The following is a 20756-nucleotide window of genomic DNA, read 5'->3' on the forward strand; positions in this document are numbered from 1 at the left end:
TTGTTATTAAAAGTATATAAAGCTGTTTCTGTCAGCAGGTCGGATCATATTTTAGAGTGTACTACAGCTCTAATATTGTGCTGATAATATATACATATATGTACTCGTACATACTTCACTTAAATTAGGTCCCAATTTTATAAGAAGTATATTAGCTTGACTTTACCTTGTATTTCATCGGGTTTTAACGGTCCACCTTCAGCATACAGATTGCCCTGGGGTGTTAACTTCGAACCAAATAACTCACGCCAGTGATTAATTAAATATTCCATATTCTTGGAGTTCTTAGCTTTTGATCGATCTGTGAAAACAGATAAGTGATAATTATTTTACTGTTAATTTCGAATATACTAATTTTAAACTATTTAAACCTTTAATGTGGTATGGTTCCAGATCACCGCTGCCAGTATCAATAGAAAATTCGTCACCGTCTTCGTCAAAATAAATTCTTTGTTCTTGTATATCACCTGGATTTTCATATTCGAAAGGAAAGTTTTTGTCAGCAAAACTTTGCTTGTATTTTTGAATTGCATTGGAACGAACTTCAGCATCCAATGGTGAAAATCGATTAGCAGTAAGATACTCCGCTGTAAACGGCGGAGGCTTGGTTTTAAATTTTCGGAAGTGAGCCCCCAAACGTTCCTCATCCGGGTATTCATTATTTTCAGTAAAAGATTTTATTTCATTCTTAGCCTCGGCCAGAGATTTTTTTTCCTTGTCTAGAAATGCTTCAGGTATAATATTTTGATTATCAAGATTTCTTTCCTTCTCTTCAGCTTGAAGGCGTTCTCTAAATCCCTCAAATGGCATTATAACAGGCGATTCTTCGATGCCACTCATGAGCATTATGTCTCGTATATTATCGCTAGGATTGTCTTCCTCTGGTTGTAGTTGTTCGTTATCAATGGATGATTGTCCTGGCAAGAAATTATTTTATAATGCTTTAATTCAAAAACTCAATTCAAAAACTGTTATCGTATGTTGAATAAATAACTAAATAAAATTGTTCACAAACCTTTAGGTATCAGATATTCAGTTGGATCGTCGTCGGAAACAAAGGGTGGGTTGTACACTTCATTTGCGTAATCAGATGCTGCCGAATTTGGTGTAAATCGTACATAAGCAGTTTCGTCAGGTTCTATCTGTTATGAAAATATATAATACACTTACTAATATGAAATAATAAAATGAAAATTACGAGTGACAAAGCAAAAAATTATACTCACATTATCTAAAGTATCATCTTCCTCGCCAGCAGTTGCAGAATCTACTTTGGGATCCGCAAAATGGTCACATAGCTTCGAATTTACATTTGTTGGATTCCTGATAACCAAATAAAAACAACTTTTACTATTGAATTTAATTCACGTTCCTTGTTGACAAAAAATGATATATATCTAAATTGTTCCGTGCTATGCAAATTTCCTCAAATTTTTTTATTTATTCGAAGAGTACGAGGTGAATTTTTAAACAACTTAAATATTAACCGGCATTAGCCCGGATAAAATTCAGTATATATTTAAAGATAGCTAAAACTTACGTATCTACTTATACTAATTAAAGTGAAATAAGTATCAACTCATTGTTTTAAACAAAAATACGTTTAATTTAGCCTGTAACGTTCTACAGCTGACATAGGCATCTTTTTGCCCTCTAGTAGAAGGGTCCAAGTTTTAAAAAATAAAGGTTTAATAAGTCAGTGTTCAGTCAGTGTCTATACAATACGTACAAATGATGACGCAAAGCGTAAAGCATGCTCTGAAGCACGCACTGGGTGTAAGCGTGCTCCCAGCGGTAGCCGCTCGCTGCCAGCTGCTGCAGCTCCCTCTCGAACCATTGCAGCTGGTTCGAACTCATGTCGTACCTGATTGTAGGAATTTATGAGTACCTATTTATAATATTACTAACACTACTTTGGGATTCGAATGAATTTCGAAATGGAAAGTTGTAGAAATTATAAGCTAAGCATATGTTTATCCTGGTAATTTGGTTACAATGATACCAATTGTGGCGATAACATTGTCAACGGCTTAGTACCTCCTTTGAGAAAAAAGTTAAAACCGTTAATTCATTATTTCAGATTTTTACGTTTATCATATTTAAAAGTAAATTATAACACGGATTTAAAATAATATATAATTTGTCTTAATTGCTTTAAAATATGTATAGGTGGCAAAGATATGGAACTGTTTGAGAATGAAAAAAAAAATAAATAAAAGTTACGAAACATAAAAAAAAATTTGGAATTAAGTTAGTACTTACTGATAAAGAGATCCTTCTTCAGGATCGTTGTCGTACACCGGTATGCATTTACCGAATGCAAAATCTAAAAAAAAAAAACAATAATTAATGTGACCATTTTGTTGAATTTAATTATCGTTTTCATTAATTTGTTTGTAGTTCTAGGTTTTCTTACCATCATAACACCATTCCACTCCCTCCACGCAGAGCGACGAACTAAACAAGCAACCTGGAGACAAATAGCATTGAAATTGAAAGTTAATTTTAAATACTATTTTCTATGAAATGCTAAATTGCCAATTTCTAAATATGTTACAAAAATACCTTAAACTACATTTTTTTTAATTTTAATGTTATAGACAAGTTTAAAATAAAGACAGCAATATAAAGGCTAATTCCAAGGACGGATCCAGGGGGGGTCGTTGGGGGACATGGCACCCCCCCCCCCTCCGTGTGCTTGGGTCCAGGACCTATATGGGCCACTAATTAAAACTATTAAATATAACATTTTTATGTATGTTTTTATTACTATAAAGATTTTATGTAAGTACCTTCAATATTTCATTAATTTAAGTAGTAGTAGATGAAGTGATAAAACGCGTTTTGGGAGAAGATAAATTGATTATGTTATTTAAGTATAGGTATTTTAAAGTACGGTACTGACATACATTAATAAAATACCTACTTTTTCCTGTATTTATTATTAACAAAATTAAATTATAACTTCTTGTGACTTTACCACGACTATGTGACCAACCCCTAGCGCCAAAGCTGGATCGGGCCTTGGCTAATTCAGTGTTATACTATTCACGGAGAAGTAAAAGATTTTTAATAACATATATTGTTATTTGATTCTCCTAAAATAATAGATAAAGTAATTATGACATTTAATATTACCTATGTTTCCATCAGCCTGCGAGGGCGCCAGCGTGCTTAACATCGCCAGCGCCCACAGGGCCTGTCGCCAGCACGTACGACTCATTACATCTGAAACAAATGATTATCTATTAGGTAATATTCGATACTAATCAAAATACATCGAATTGTTTGTTTGAAAACATTACCTACAGTATGTAGGTACTGATCTATTTAATAAAATATTTCAATACGGTATAATTGATACCAAAATAATTTAATAAATATTAATTGGTAACTTTTAAAATTGTATTCAAAAGAAACCGTAAAATTTAATAGAAAAAAAAAGAATTTGTTAAAGGGCTTTCGTAAAGTTTGACAGTTGTCCGTAAAAAAATACTGTGTTTTTTTCTGGACGAAAAGTTTTCTTGTTAAACAAGATAGCATGAAAGTGAATAAGGAACTTTTTCTCCTAGTCGAGTTTGATCAAGAATATATTTATGAGCTAAGTAGCATAAGGTAAGATTTACCTATCAAAGTAACTTTATTACATCATAAAATTAACCATTTGAATTGCCGATAGTTAAAGTGAAAAAAAGAAATTAATTAGTAAACGTAACATGTTTTTTTTTAAATTAAAAATACAACTGAAGCATCATCATCATCACTTCAGCCTATCGCACTCCACTGCTGGACATAGTCCTCCATAAGTTTACGCCAAAAATGACGTGAACTCATGTGTGTGTTACCCATAGTCACCACGCTGGGCAGGTGGGTTGGTGACCGCAGCAGGGTTGGCTCTGTCGCACCGAAGACGCTGCTGCCCGTTTTAGGCCTGTGATTTCAAAGCCAGCAGTTGAATGGTTATCCCGTCATCGGTCGGCTTTATAAGTTCCAGGGTGGTAGTGGAACTGTGTTATTTCTTAGTCGCCTCTAACGAAACCCACGGGAAGAGAGGGGAAGCTATATTCTTTACTGCCGTAGGCACACAGCTACAAATGAAAGTTACTCGTAATTGTTTAGTTTCTGACTAATAAATTCAGATAATGTTACTGAATAATTTGTACTGATGTGCGTAAGAAACGCATCAGAATGAATAATTTATCTTTTGCTTTTGTTATTATTTATTATAATCTTTTTTTTTTTATTTAGAAAGATTCATAAAGATAAAAAGATTTATTTATTATACTATTTATTAGGCTGTTACAATATTTTTAATATTTATTATAATACTATTAAACGAACAATTCTTGTATATATATGTATGTATGTATATAATCTGAATCTCGGAAACGCCTCCAATGATTTTCATGAAATTTAGTATGCAGGGGATTTCGGGGGCGATAAATCGATATAGCTAGGATTCAATTTTAAAAAATGTCGTTTATCCCTGTTTTTATCCAATAAAAAATGGCTACAATATTGTTAGAATACGAACGTAAATTTCGCAATTATCAATAAATTTGTAATAGCTCAGGTGGGAAATCGGCTGATCGGGATCGACCGAGAAGACCACTTTTCCTTTTTTTTCTAATTGCACTCATGATTTTTTATTTAAATAACCAGTTCATATTTTTTATTATTATGTCGGTAAAATATTATTCGTATTTTATCAATATGTAACTCGTATTAAAATAAATATGATTTCCAAAAAACAAGATTTACTAAAAATACCGATCTAACCTCGGTCACCCAGGTACTTTACCATAAACCATCACAGAAAGTAAAGGAAGCGAAGATCGATTCGTCTGTTATGTCTAATGTATATCAAAACTCAAAAATAAAACAATACCTAAGTATTCGTATAAATCTACAAAATGTTATTATTAAACGATCTTTGATACATTTTTTTTAAATATTAAATAAAGATGAAAATATTTTTTAACGATGATTTCACTCTCCATCCGCATCCATAAAAATAATGAAAATGTACATGAAAATGCTTATAAATGCATGTAATTATCAGGAATTTCAACGCACACAACACACTAGCACCAGTAGGTAACTGACAACTAAATTGACTGAACAAACGTATTAAAATTTTATTTGTCACTAGCTGTGCCCGCGACTTCGTCCGCGTGGAATTTAACAAAAAAGTTGTTCAGTTCGCAGAGTTATAAAATAAATAAATTTCTAAAATAAAGTACCTTAAGTTACTCCTTACTATATCAGCTATCTGATATGCTAAGGAGTTACTGCTAGCCAGTGAAAGTCCCGTTAAAATCGGTCCAGCCGTGTTCGATATTAGCCGGAACACATAGACAAACAGACAGAAAGACAGACAGACAGACAGACAGACAGACAAAAATTATAAAAAAAAATGTTATTTTGGTATATGTACCGTGTATACATCCATATGCATTTAGTAAAAAGCGGTTATTTTAACATTACAAACAGACACTCCTACTTTATTTATTTTTATAGATTTCTAAGATATGGCTAGATTCATTTCTGGCTGCTATTTTACGTTCGTAACTTATGAGAATTTTTTGTAAAAAAATAAGTTTGGCGGTAACATTCCCAAAATGTTTATTTTCGTGGTAATTTCGTGTGATAAATCAATAAAACTTTTGTTACTTTACTTAGGGCGCTGCCTATTTGTTTATAGAAGTTTTTGTTTAGAGACAACCGAATTTAGAAAAACTATTTTGTAGATTAGAAAAAAAAAAACCAGATGTCCCAAACCGACCAGTATTTAATTTATTGTTGTTATGTATTGTGTCATGAACACAACCAAATTGTTGTCTGTCAAGATTTGAAAAATATTATACACGTTATTAACCGCGTTGAATTGCACTTCAGTAGCAAGATAATTTGCGAGGTTTCAACCTATTGAGTCGCAAATTATATCGATATTTTCAATTTACTAATCAGAATGTGTTGGGAATTGTCTATTTTAGTTTCTAAAATTATAACAATTGAGCTATTGGATTTTGAAAATGAATCTTGGATCATGTAAGATGAAGAATCGTGCTGGGTTTAAGTGGATCTATTTTTCAAACTTCATCTTATAGGGTCATTGCGCCTGTTCGCGTCCACTTAGTGCAGTTGGCAAGTTTAAAGAAGAAAATAAAAATGTTCCCGCACTAATTTCTATGAAAAATTTATTTACTGTGTTCATTATATAGTCTATTTAAAGATTAATTTTCAGTTTTGTTCGAAACGTCTTGTTATTATTTTATTTAAATACAAACTTCAGAATTAGGCGATTTACCCAGTTTGCGTCCATAAAATCCAATTTGCGTCCACCCGCTGGACCACTTCGCGTCCACCAGCTTAGAAAAGGAATAAAGAGGTGATATTTTTATGATAATGTAAAGAGAGATTGGATTTTAATAATTTATTTATTGAAGAATTATAGTTATTTAAAAATCAACATATTAACATTAATAAATCACTATAAAGTAAATAAAACACCTATTTATTCTTCTAAAAATTGATAGAACTTAAAATTAAAAAACAAATTAGGTACTCATGTATTTAGTAATTAAATAGTAATTCCACCTATAAAATTCAACAATTATCTGTTCTGTGAATTTTAAAGGAATGTAAGCAATCTAAAGGATCAGCCTGCAATTACAATCATAGCAGCCTTTCGCAGTCGACTACTGGACATAGGCCTCGACAAGTTCACTCCTGTGTTTTGCCCATAGTCACAACGCTGGGCAGACGGGTTGGTGACCGCAGGGCTGGCATTGTCGTACTGAAGATGCTGCTGCCCGTCTTCGGCCTGTGTATTTCAAAGCCAGCAGTTGGATGGTTATCCCGCCATCGGTCGGCTTTATGAGTTCCAAGGTGGTAGTGGAACTATGTTATCCCTTAGTCGCCTCTTACGACACCCACGGGAAGAGAGGGGGTGGCTATAATCTTTGATGCCGTAAGCAGACAGCACCACAAAGATCAGCCTTGATTAATAATTATGGAAAAAAAATACGAGGTGGACACATATCTCCATTCGCATTAAATATTAATAATACCGTTATGTTTTCTTCTTCGTTACTTGGTTTTATTTGATACTAGCTAGCTCGGTTCTGCCGTGGGGTACTGCAAATAAGCTCGGTCGCCGCTTTCGTTGTAGATACCTATCGGGTACGCTCAAATCTATCCACTGCAGTAACCCTGGATTATTGACAACACCGCTGAATAATTTTAAAATATAAGTTGCCAGCTCTCTCCTAGTCTCCAACTTGTTGTATCCAACCATGCCCAATACAAACAATGTTGGATACATCAAGGGATACAAGGGATACACGCCATTAAGCCTAAGGTAAAGAAACCTGGTAAATTTATTTTGAATACGTTCCAGCATGAGACTGTATTTGACTTCATGTGGAGACCATACTACCGCATTATACTCAAGCTGACTTCTTATTAGGGCATCATACAGTAAAGAGATTGCTTATTTTGGTATATGTACCGTGTATAAATCAATATGCATTTAGTAAAAAGCTGTTACTTTAATATTACAAACAGACACTCCAATTTTATTTATTTGTGTAGATAACTTTTGTACCCTCTTGGTCTGCACCCACTGATTTTGTCCAATATCGGAATAGCATATTTTTTGCATAGGTGCTTGTCTTACCGATTTCCTCTTCTCTTGAATGTCATGCAAAACTTCCCTTAAATCTTCCTCTGTGTATGTTCCTTTTTTCTTCTTCTTATCTGCAAAGAACTCATTTTAAACAGAAAAAAAAATAAGAAAGAAATTACTTATTTCATTCAAAATAGAATAGGTATTAAACTTGTAGTTATTAGTTTTATGTATTAAACTTATAGAATTAATTTAAGAAATGGACGCGATTTAGTTTTATTATTAATCCCTTTAGGTATAGTTTGCGTCCATTGCGGACGCAAAGTGGAAGTTTTATAAATTCGGTGTAGTAGTTCGCGTCCACCTTATTTTAACTGTTAACTATAAAGAAAATAAGCAAAATCATAATCATTATAATTCCTTTTATCATAACCAACGCCTAGAAACAGCTATGTATTCAAAACAGACATAAAATAATAAAAGACTTACCTTCAAACGAACCGCTGCCCAATATTTTTTTCTCATTATTTCGTGCCTTCGCGCTGTCTTGTTGAACAGCCCTCACTAACTATTTTTTTTACCCAGGATTGCTTGGACGCACAGAACTTTTGTCTATGCGTGCGTGCCTCTTATACATTGAGGTATTGCCGGTAATTACTTTTCGACTTATTGGTGTCTTAGTATACTTAATTTCGAGACTTTTGAAAGTGAGATCCGTAAAATGGACGCGAATTGGGCGGTGGACGCGAACAGGCGCAATGACCCTACTAGGTGACGGAAAATAATTGTGTTTTTTAGCAAACGAAAAAGATGTTTATAAAATCGGAAATCCTAATAACATTTAGTTTTATTTCAATAAGTTTTACCTAAACGCAAGCTTTTTTATTCGTACAACTAAATTAAACAGTAAATAATTAATTATAAAACGACTAAATATGAAATACGATACTATAACAAATATTTTAATGAGAACATTTTGAATTAGTCCCCAAAATACGTCATTATGACTGGCTGTAGAGATATAATGCCCTTAGAGGAATGTAAATCTATTTATAGCCCAATACCGGACCGGGCTCGAAGGCGGAATTTTTGTGACATAATAAAAAGAGATGTACCTTAATGTTATCTAAAAATAGTGATGATATATTTAGTTATTTTATCAATATAGAAGATATAAATATTGTTTGTTAAAATAGGTAAGTTGCAATAACGCAGATCACGTAAATCTATAAATTTCTGTTTCAGTTGTGACGTAGGCGTTCATGCCCTTTAGTTACAACCCACGCATTCGGTTGCCCTAAAATATTTTATATTATATTCGCAAAACATTAACAAAATGTAATTGAAAACGGCTAAATTATTTTTTTCATTGTTTCTTAAGTATGGAAAGTTAAACCAATTATAATAATGTGCTAAAATTTTTACGTTATATATTTGGTTTTTTGGGACACGACCGATGCAAAATAGTACGTAGAAAATTGATAACTGTTGCCTTTTATAATACATATATACAAAAAAGAATACAAACGTTCACAAACAAACAAGTGATAACATTTTAATGCGACATTTAAAGGACAGAGTAACAGGTTCAACGTACATTTGCTGCGGGTGGGATAGGTGAAGATCAATGCTATTAAGTCTCTAGGTAGGGTAAAGCAAATTATGAATACGCACCGTTCAGCGCCGCCAATGAGACCGGAACATTTCCATGAACAAAATTGATCACTTAGGTCCCTCACGGTCGGCACTGAGACGCGGGTGTCGAAGCGGGCCTCGCGGAAGGATGCGAAGCCGCCAGCTGTGTTCCAAAGTGGACCTGCGCACACCGCTCTATCGATCTTGCGCCCGTCCATTCACACGATGCCACTTCGCCGCCTACATAACGATACGATCCGACTAGATGTTATACTTCAATCATCATTAGATAACGCGATACTAACATTAGCTCTCAGAGCTTCCACACTCGAAGCACTCTACCCGAATCTCGAATTGATTTCGTTAATACGAAAGTCAATTTGGAAAAGTAATCATATTCCAGTACGCTCGCAATATTCGTATCGAAATTGTATTTTAGACGAATAAAATATAACGAAATGTTTTCAGCTTTTGCTGCGTAATGGCGCCCACTATCCAAGTTATCGAGAAGCAGCGCTCTGCATGCTAATGACGTTGTAGCGATAACGACCGCAGTACATCCATGTACCTAAACTCTACATAATGTGCTAAATAGTACTTAACTTATTGAATTAGTGAAAAAATATTTATAATTTATTATTTTTTATTTAATATGTATCACATTACATTAGCCTTAACATAAATGAAAAAGCACTTACTTCTCAAATAAAACCTTATGAAACAATATAGTGAAAGAAAGATTTTTTATATATGAGTTTTTAGTAGTATTCGAAATATGTAACGACAATATTTAATTCGTCGTTTTAGGCTTTGTTATTACTATTGTAAATTAATATATTACTTTATTAAACAAGGTTAGTTATATTATTGTCGTAGCAGATGAAAGGCTCACTCTCAGTTTTACGTCCTTATTGAGCTACGGAGGACGTAGGTCGATAGAAAGAAGATACAATCGCTTAAGGTGACTTCTATTACTTACATGTATATAAAGGTGGTTTTTAGTATATGTCTTTATATGTATGTGATAGTATGTAGTATGTTACATTTTTAATATAAACTTATTATCTTCTATTTTTTTTTGTGTTATTTTTCTTCTTCTTAAATAAAGACTTGACTGAATGAGAATGAGACTTGCACTGTTTGCCTCGCTCACTTACTCATGACCATGGGTTAACTAGAAGAAATCTCTTTCAGAGTTAAGTCCACCTTTGCATTAAAATCTATTATTATGTTATGTTTTTGAGTGCAATAAAGTATATATACAAAAGGTATTATAGTCTACTTTTTAAAAAACAAGTATCGAGTATGTCTCTTGCACATTTCCCTCATTGACAAAGTCAGATGGGTAATTGCTAGGGGTGGGTCCTACGCCTTTGTTTTTGTTTTGAATTTGTAAAGACCTGTTCATATTGAATACTTCTAAAATTTAATGTAAAGAAAAATATATTTTTTTTATACATATAAAATTTCATAAATAAATAACAATAAAACAATATTGGATATAGTGTAAATATATTATGTACAAGGACTTATAAATAAAATAATAATTATATTAATCTTGTAATATTAAGAACTATCGTCAAACGTCTGATGAAATTTCCACGTGAATAATAAACTGCTCTAACATATTTTCTACATAATTGTCCACTTCCTACATTTTTATTTCGATCTCGGTTATCACATGATTGACACATGACGAGATGAAGTTGTATATGCTTCGTCAACATTTAGAGAACGAGAATGGAGTTATTGTTTTAAATAATGCATTGCGCATTATCTAAAACAATATCTGTATTTTCATCCAATTTTAGTAAAATTTCTTCGGACCAATTTTCAATCACTTTGGCGTTCATATCTTGGTGGCAGTAACCGGTTTTATTAGATTCAAAATATCTCCATCCTCCTTTTTTGTAAAAGTTGTAACCTTCTACAATTTTTCTGCAACAATAAACTATCCGTCACAGAAATAACGTATATTATAACGAAATAAAATAAAATTAAAAGAGATAGTACAAAATTAAACACAATATGCTGATATACCTGATGCACGATCAGTGATGTCATATCTACTAACTTTTTGGTAGATCTACCAATTTTTACTTCAGTCTACCTATCTACCACCCTAGACCTAAAAACTACCTATTTTTTAATTAGTTTGACATATCACTGAATTATATTTAGGACTATGACCAGAAAACATGACCGAATTGGACAGAGAGTAGATGACATTTCATTTCACAGAAAAAAATGTGGTTCCTACACCTAAAGAATTCTGGAAGCATTTTTATTTTAAAAAAGGATACCGGTCTCCTTTTTTTCCCCTGCTATGCGAATTCGTGAGAAAATTACTCGCACTTCCACATAATAGCGCCAACGTTGAGAGATTGTTTTCTACAATTAATAATATGCAAAACCTTCCAGAGAAATAGAATTTGCACGGAGACTAGAGGGATTGTTGCGTACTAAAAGATTCATAGCAAACAACTGGCAGTCTAGCGCAGAAGATTTAAAAAATTTCAATAAATATATGTATAATTTGCAAAAATAAACATTTTAAGAACAGTTCATGCATTTTTAATCTTATAATATCTTCTAAATTGAGGTGGTAGATCTACCAATTTTGCATTTTACATTCTACCAACTTCTACCAACATTTGGCACATAATCTACTAATTTTCTTAAATTCGGGTTGGCAACACTGTGCACGATATACCTGAGGAATTTTACAATACTGTTGATAGCTCACCTAAAAATGCAGATCTCGATGTAGTCACTGTATTGTCAATCCAAACGTTTGATTTCGTATGACCAGCACTTACTCGTACCCACGGCTCATCTAAGTAATATATGGTAGTTCCGTTTTATTTGGCTGCCTTTTACTTCGTCAAAATATTTTTAGTCACCATAAAACTATATCTGCAGCTGCGTGGCTACGGCACTAAAGAATTTAGCCACCCCCTCTCTTCCCGTGGGTGTCGTAAGAGGCGACTAAGGAATAACAAGGTTCCACAACCACCTTGGAACTTAAGAAGCCGACCGATGGCGGGATAACCATCCAACTGCTGGCTTTGAAATGCACAGGCCGAAGACGGGCAGCAGCGTCTTCGGTGCGACAAAGCCAGTACTGCGGTCACCAACCCGCCTACCCAGCGTGGTGACTATGGGCAAAACACATGAGTTCACGTTATTTTTGGCGTAAACTTGTGGAGGCCTATGTCCAGCAGTGGACTGTTTAGGCTGTAATGATGAAAACTATATCTGCCATTTTTATTAAAATACTGTTTTCACCTCTTTTGTTATAGGAGAAACGCAATTTTATTGTGCTTTGTACAATGTCGATCTTGACATAGACGGGAAATCAGAATCTTCCTTTATGTTGTTCAGAATTTTATCAAATATAGGCATTTCATTTTAAAGTTTTTGGACCACATTTCGAAGAGCGTTTTTCGTAAAATCATCACATTTGTTAACAGCACTCAAGCCATTTCTTTTTCGGTGGTTTTGGTGGTCCACCTGATTTAATGTCTCCAATACCCTTAAAAGAAAACTTATTAACTTTTTTTATAATTTAGTTTGATGTAATTTGTAATTTACTAATGTGTATTTAATTATTTATAATATAATTGACGCCATCCGCCTACCCACATTGGAGCAGCGTGGTGGATTAAGCTCTGATCCTTCTTCTACATGGGGAAATAGGCCTATGCCCGTAGTGAAATATTACAGGCTGAAGCGATAATTGACGCTACGTTGGCGCAACGGTTACAGGTATGGATTATATCTGTTGCGCTGGTGATTGCGGGTTCGATCCCTGCACATGACAAACATTTGTATTGGCCATACAGGTGTTTGCCGTGGTCTGGGTATTTGTGCAGTCCTTGTGTGTCTCCCCACCGTGCCTCGGACAGCACGTTAAGCCATCGGTCCCGGTTGTTATCATGTACACCTCATAGCGATCGTTACTCTAGTTGGGAATATATCCGCCAACCCGCATTGGAGCAGCGCGGTGGATTAAGCTCTGATCCTTCTCCTACATGGGGAAAGAGGCCTATGCCCAGTATTGGTATATTACAGGCTAAAGCGAAGCGTAATATAATATTATTTTCAATTAAGTAACAATGTTTAGCTTACTACTATGTAACTACAGCGTTTGTGTGAAATGAACTCTATGTTGATTACGTAGATCATAAACAACGGAGTCAAAATTTTCAGTACACGTTTGTTAGTAAAAGAAAAAAAATCGGACTATAGTAAGACATAATTAAGTTTTAACGGAACTATGTTATTTTATCACCCAGTGTGTAATATAGGTATAGATAATGTAAATTTAGTATAAACATTTTGAATATAAAAATTCTATTGTAATTTTAATTAGATATTATAAGTATTGTTGTAATAACAATAATAGTGATTTTAAAGAAATAAATTTTCTCTTATATTTCCTATTAAATATTTAGCATTTTTTCATCAAATAGCTTTATGTATGTCATCGTAGATTATGAAAAGAACAATGAGGGAATTGAAAATAAACACTAAGGAAATGATTTGAATCTACGCAATCCTTAATAATTCATTTAATAAGAGGTACAAATAATTCAGATAGATATTGGGCAAGGCTTAACCTTTAACTCCCACGTTCATCATTTCTTATGCATACGCTAACAGTATGAGACAAACTCATTGGATTTATTTTATTTATGTAAAATAAATAAAGTCGATGTATTTATAATTAATGTTACTTTATTGCAATTTATAATTAACTTATCGTATAATTTAGATAAACATTGCCTCTCCACTTCTTCACATGAATATTATGCAGAAAGGATTTGTCTTTTTTGATGAAGAGAGTAATTATTTTTCTTTAAATTTTATTTTAGTCATTAAGATAAGTTATTAAAATAAACTAATATGCGGACAAACCTACATCATATATCTGTTTACAGGAAAATCCACGACGCTATATGTGTTTTCTACAAAAGCATTAAGTCTTTCATGAAGATTTATATGGTGTTTGTGACGCCATCAGCTTTAAATCCTGACAAGTATTTACACAGTAGAGCCAAAGATATAAGTTATAATTAAAATATGTAATAACTAATAATTTAAAATACGAATTTTGTACGTCTATAGTACATTTACTAATAATAATAATTCTTGATTTTTTTACCTTACAAAAATAGACGTTTTAGGAGTGTTGGAGAAAGGGTCGATGTTATATTTTTTTCCCTTATCAATAGAAGTTAAAAATATCTTCAAACGCCTACGTACGTACAACATACTTCTATGTTTAACAATTTTCTCATAATTGAATCATTAATTCAATTAAAGGTAGGAACGTAACAAAATTTGTGTATTCATATTTTAGTACCACATATTATTATTATTAATACATATTCCTTAAGAGCCAACATTAATATAGTTTTAGTTTAAAATATGAACACCATAAGTATGTCCACTTGATTAATTTTTCAATCAGGATCGTCGCGAAAGGAATTCAAAGGATAGCATAGTATGTGGGCGGGCGGATGGGCGGTATTATAGGCGGATATCTAATGTTCACGTATACAAATCCTGTAAGATGCTTTAAATAAAAAACTTATTTTTAAGACTACGAATATTGTGGTATATTTTAATAATATTTACCAAAAGTAATTTTAGTGTGGTGGATTTTTTAGGTGTTTTGTGTCGATACTAATATGTATTATTATTCTTAGTTAGGCATAGGTAGAGCACCGCTAGGGTAAAGCGATGATGTCCTTAGAATGAAAGGATCTAGCTAAATTACAAGGCAATTTTTGCTGCTCTGTTCTTAATATTTAAAGTTATTTATTATCGGTATTTGAGTGTACATTTTTAACATGGAGTGATGTCAAACGGAGTTGATAAAAATCTTATATATAAAATTACTCTCCACCTCAGATCACCCGTAAATTATTAATTTTTTTAATTTTTGTCATTCTTTTCCTTTTCCAATGGGTTTCATCCTACTATTATTTTCTTGGTTTCAAAACTTATCAACTCTGTTCTTTTATATTGTGCTTTTAATATTGTGCTTAAGACTACATAATTTGCATTATGACACAGATTACTAAATAGTTACTACGTAAAGTATGGTCCCTATGTCTTTTTGTACATAGGTACATGTCATTTTGTACGTATTTTTTCTATACAAAAAATAAAATTGGAGTATCTGTTTGTAATATTAAAATAACCGCTTTTAAATTAGAAATCCATAATTATGTATATACACGGTACATATACCAAAATAACATTTTTGTTATAATTTTTGTCTGTCTGTGTGTCCGTCTGTTTGTTCTGGCTAATTTCGGAAAGCACTGGACTAATTTTGACAGGCCTTTTACTGGCAGATAGCTGATGTAATAAAGAGTAACATAGGCTAATTTTATTTTAGATTTTTTTTATAACTGCGACCTGAACAATAATTATTTTGTTAAATTCCACGCGAGCGAAGTCGCGGACACAACGGGGCGCTAGTACCAAAATATATTTTTTACAATTTTTGTCTGTCTGTCTGTCTGTTTGTTCCGGCTAATCTCTGAAATGGCTGGACCGATTTTGACGGGACTTTCACTGGCAGATAGCTGATGTAGTAATAACTTAGGCTACTTTTATTTTAGAAATTTATTTATTTTATAATTCTGCGAAGTTAATAACCACTTTTTTGTTGAATTGCACGCGGGCGAAGTCGCGGGCAAAGCTAGTTTATAAATATAAACGTAACAGCAGTAAACACATAACATATCTAATGTTAATGTAGACGATAGATGCAATGTAGGTCAGATGGGACTACGTGTTCTTTTCGTAATTAACTTGGTATTGTCTGGCGACTGGTATAATGAATATAAAAGATATATTTCATGACTTATGCAAACCTTTAACTGTCAATGTCTGTATGTGTACACTGTTTTTTTTTTAATTATTAAATAACGTTTATTTATTTTACCTTAAAAATCAAGATAATAACTTAATCCACTATCTGCTTTGATTTGGCTTTGAGTGATATGGGTAGATATAGAAAACAAGGTTTCAAGGTTCTTATATATTCTTATGCTGTGTGGCTACGGCATTAAAGAATATACCCCCCCCCCCCTCTCTACCCGTGGGTGTCGTAAGAGGCAACTAAGGGATAGCACAGTTCCACTACCACCATGGAACTTACAAAGCCGACCGATGGCGGGATAACCATCCAACCGCTGGCTTTGATATACACAGGCCGAGGACGGAAGACGTCTTCGGTGCGACAAAGCCAGCCCTGCGGTCCGCCTGCCCAGCGTGGTTACTATGGGCAACACACATCAGCTCACGCCATTTTTGGCGCGAACTTGTGGAGGCCTATGTCCAACAGTAGACTGTAATGGGCTGAAATGATGATGATGATGATGATGAGGTTTTTATCTGGCTCATACAATTTTCTAAGGAATGTTTTCTATCACGAAAGAAAATAAAATCAATTCTAATCTAAGAAGATTAGAATTTAATTATAAAAACAAATTTAGGCTAAGCTGGTGAGGCCTAGGAGTTGGAACCTGTGATCGTTAATTATGATTTGTGAACCTTATACATCGACGGCTATTTTGGTCCACGGCTTTTAATAGTCGCTGATCATTTCATAAAATTAAATACCTGTGACTCTTTCTTTCACCCTAAATAAAAATACTTCAATGGCCTACTAAAATAAAAATCAAGTTGTTTAGTCGTAGTAAGCAGTTTTTGAAAACTTGTTTCATGACAATAATTAGGTATAACAAAATCAGAAAAAGCGTCCTTCCATGATTCATCTACAATTCTACATATTTGCAATGTAGATGCAATATCACTCCATATATCAAGTTACAGAAATAAATTGCTTTTTCGACTCAAATAAACTTGAGCATTGAGAGACATTATTGTCGTTTACATAGCCTCTTTCTCTTTTTAGAGTTCCTTATAAATTAATTTAATGAATAATTTTACCAAGAAATAGATAAATATGTAATATGAATATTAATAAAGAATATGCAAAGATTTTAAAGGTTAGTTACAATATTGTTTTATGATCAACTTAATTTATAAATGCTATATTAAAATATTGTAAGCGTAAGGTTAAATTTATAAATACATACTACTATTTACGAACTAGTAGCAAAATATAAAAAACTAGAAAATATTTCAGTTCTGTTGATTTTAAAAATGTACTTAGTATTCGCTTTTCTAAACCGTAATATTTATTCGTAAAAGGTTACGGTTACAATTGAAGATATTTATTTCGGAATTATGTCTCTTATATAATCACGACAAACATCAAACTAACACCCGATCAGTAACTACTTATTGTTAGTTGAATAGTTTATCGATAAACACACGAATCTTTTTTCTTTGTAATATTTGTTCGATGTTCTTTTAGACATCACACTCGTACTATTATATCTACCTACAGGCTTAGATAAATAAATTGAAACCACTTTGTTATTCTTGTACATTTTTATCGTTAGTCTGAAAAGATAATTTAACTTAATTTATTTATTAATTTACAGATAAAACGACTAAACAGTTAAAATACAATTTAAAAAAAAAAAAGTACTTTTATAGAAAAGCCTAAATGATAACGATGGGTGTAATTTATTGGACCATATTGTTTATTTTTACCTTTATCTACAAAATTAATGTAAGAAATAACGTTAGTCAAAAATGTTTTGTACTTAATTATAATTATAGACTTTATCAAAGATAGCAATGCTGTAATCAGATATGTAAACACGAAAATCCTAAAAAATTATGTGGTGTCATGGGTCACCAGGTAGGAACGAAGTTCCTTCGGATAGTACAGAAGCAACACAATTTGAAAAAAAAATTAATTTTATATTTATTTACTAGTTCTTGATTTTTTTTTAATTTTGTTGATTGGTTTTTATTAAGTACAAGTATTTAGGAAATTTAGTATTTTAGAAAAGAACAAAAACCGTAAAATAAAATAAATCAAACAAAATAATAATAATAAAATAATTGAAACTATTAAGTGAAATAAAAAAACATGTATCTTTATTTATTTTTGTCGACAGTATAAAATTACATGAATAATTTTAAAAAAGTTTACTAGTAATACTTTAATTTTACAAACGTCATATTATACAGTCGTGTGACTGATATTACGTCACTTCCGTTATATATTTTTCTTACGGTTTTAGTCTCACATTTTTCGCAGTTCGGTCGCCAGCCAAATGTCAAGCCTGCCGTAAGGAACTTCGTTCCAATACAGTAAATCGATGTGTATTATATGAAATAAATTATATGAACTACATTATATGTACTTATTAAATAACTCTAAAGATACATAATTCTCTGTTGACCTTTCTTGTTTAACACTAATCTTTTTACATTAGGTTCTTAAGCACTCAAGCCTTATAATCTAGGACGCCCTTTCGCTTAAATAAATAACAATGTAGGTCTCCACTGTCCTGCAAGTGACATAAACAGTAGATTACCTTCTGGGTAGGTTTACCTACAGTAAATCGATACAATACGATTGTTTCGCCTTTGTGTGTATGCTACAATAGCAATGTGAATTGCTAAATTTGTGTGCGTAACGTATAATTAATAAGTTTGTCTTTCAGGAGATTTATTTTTATCGAGGATAAATAAATTAGTATAGAAAATTATTTCCGTAATAACTGTAAATCATTCTATTTCAATTTTAAAGCCATGCGAATATTCAACATCACTATTGCTTAAATAATTTTGGCAGGAAAGTATATCAAATCCGCAACTATGTATGCAACTTCTAGTTGGTATACTCATCACGCCAACGTGTAATATTGTCTATTTACCCCTATTACTTCTAATCGAACTGTATTATCTTCTTCTTATAGTATTTCTCTATCTATTGAAAGTAAATTAAGATAGTTCAATAAATTTTCCCTCCTTATTTTGAAAGATGAAATAGCTAACCAGTACACTTTTTTATATAAATTTATATAAAAAGTATAAATTCTTCCCGAGGCATTCCTATTATCAATTTTTTTTTTTTCTATAAGGAATATTGAATGTTTACCATTATATAATTAATGAATTATCCACACACTTTTTTAACTAAATACCTAGATGCGATAAGGTTTTTTCTGATCTCGAACATCAGTTAATCGATTTCGGTTTAGGTGTAGCTACAACACCTTCGCGTTTGAGAACTTTTAAATCTATCTTGTGAGCAAAAATAATTATTTATGAAATGTTTTACTTTACAATGCACATAACGTATTCTCATAGCGCGGAATTAATGCTGCTATATTTTCTATAAGTCAACCTTAGCACGTGCAAGAAAGATCAGTACCTACTATAGGTGTGCATTAATAAAAAAAAAATCAACTAAAAGTGATATCATAATAAAATTCATAGTCTAGTGCTATATACACTTGTATTTACACACATCTAGAATATTATATCTTGTATATGTCTACATCTCGAATATATCGTGCATAATTAGTAAGTACCATTTGTCAGTCAAAATCTTTAATAACTCTTTTTTTTGTAAAGGAAATAAACTATTGTGAATAGCATTAAATTTCCCTTATTGTTATATAAGACACATACTTACCTACATATAACATTTTACTTTTATATTTGAAAAATTATTAACGTTACATGTTTTATCAATTTGACTGCTTATCAACCATTATTAATGAACCCAAAAAAGGTACTAAAGGTATCCAGAAAAGGTACTAAAGGTACTAGTCTTTTTTTTTTAATATCCAAAATTTGGCAAATATCCTATCTAAAATTGGCAAGTGTTCCTTACAAAGATTAATTTACATGCAAATTGCACAGCAGCAAAAATGCACAGGGTGAATGAATGCACCAAAATTTGAAGCAAAAATGCAACAGTTAATGCAAGTATCGACCAGAAATTTTAATAATAATTTTGAGAATTTGTAAATAAACAGTTTCAGTAATAAAAAATCAAAATCAAAAAATAAGTTTAATTCAATAGGCTTCAATCGTCATCCTACAAATTAAATTTTTTATTGCCATTAAAAATAAAGCTACTGCCAATTCGGAATGTAAATTCTGCAGAGAAGAATCGGGAAGAAACACCGCAGTTACCAACACTTTTGAAAAAATAAATTATGTTACAATATGTATTGTATTATAACATTGGTAATAGGTATCTTGCCTTAAATACAGCGTAAATTCACATATCCTTATCATTTATGTAATCCTGCACCGAATAGCTTTAGTTATTAATTTATTTTTAAAGCAAAGTTTAAAATTATTCTCAGACAATTAAAAAATTGTTTGTTGGATTTTATCATACATTAAATATTATATACAACTTTTATTTAATTTTCTTTATAGATTTATTTACTGTCTATTGAAAAGCCCATCGGGCTAATATCGAATCAAGTGACAGTAGCGTGATAACAAAAAAATGTCAAGGTTAGCCCTCCTGAGTGTAGCAAAATTTGATAACATATTAGCTAACGGTATCATCTGAAGGACT

General features: G+C 32.2%; 1 protein-coding gene across 1 annotated transcript in view; it reads right to left on the reverse strand.

Annotated features, from left to right (window-relative positions):
* Positions 1–9409, reverse strand: part of LOC123653464 — a 16716-nt gene extending 7307 nt beyond the window's left edge. Inside the window, exons 1-9 of the mRNA XM_045589460.1 lie at positions 9305–9409; positions 3139–3228; positions 2417–2470; positions 2263–2326; positions 1730–1864; positions 1227–1323; positions 1016–1142; positions 372–917; positions 167–301 (exon numbers count right to left, since the gene is read on the reverse strand). Of these exons, the coding sequence (XP_045445416.1) occupies positions 167–301; positions 372–917; positions 1016–1142; positions 1227–1323; positions 1730–1864; positions 2263–2326; positions 2417–2470; positions 3139–3223 (1243 nt within the window). The 5' untranslated portion in view covers positions 3224–3228; positions 9305–9409. The remainder of the gene's footprint in view (positions 1–166; positions 302–371; positions 918–1015; positions 1143–1226; positions 1324–1729; positions 1865–2262; positions 2327–2416; positions 2471–3138; positions 3229–9304) is intronic.
* Between the last annotated feature and the right edge of the window lie 11347 nt (positions 9410–20756).

This window comes from Melitaea cinxia, chromosome 5 (genome assembly GCF_905220565.1).
Source record: "Melitaea cinxia chromosome 5, ilMelCinx1.1, whole genome shotgun sequence".
NCBI classification, from domain to species: Eukaryota; Metazoa; Arthropoda; class Insecta; order Lepidoptera; family Nymphalidae; genus Melitaea; species Melitaea cinxia.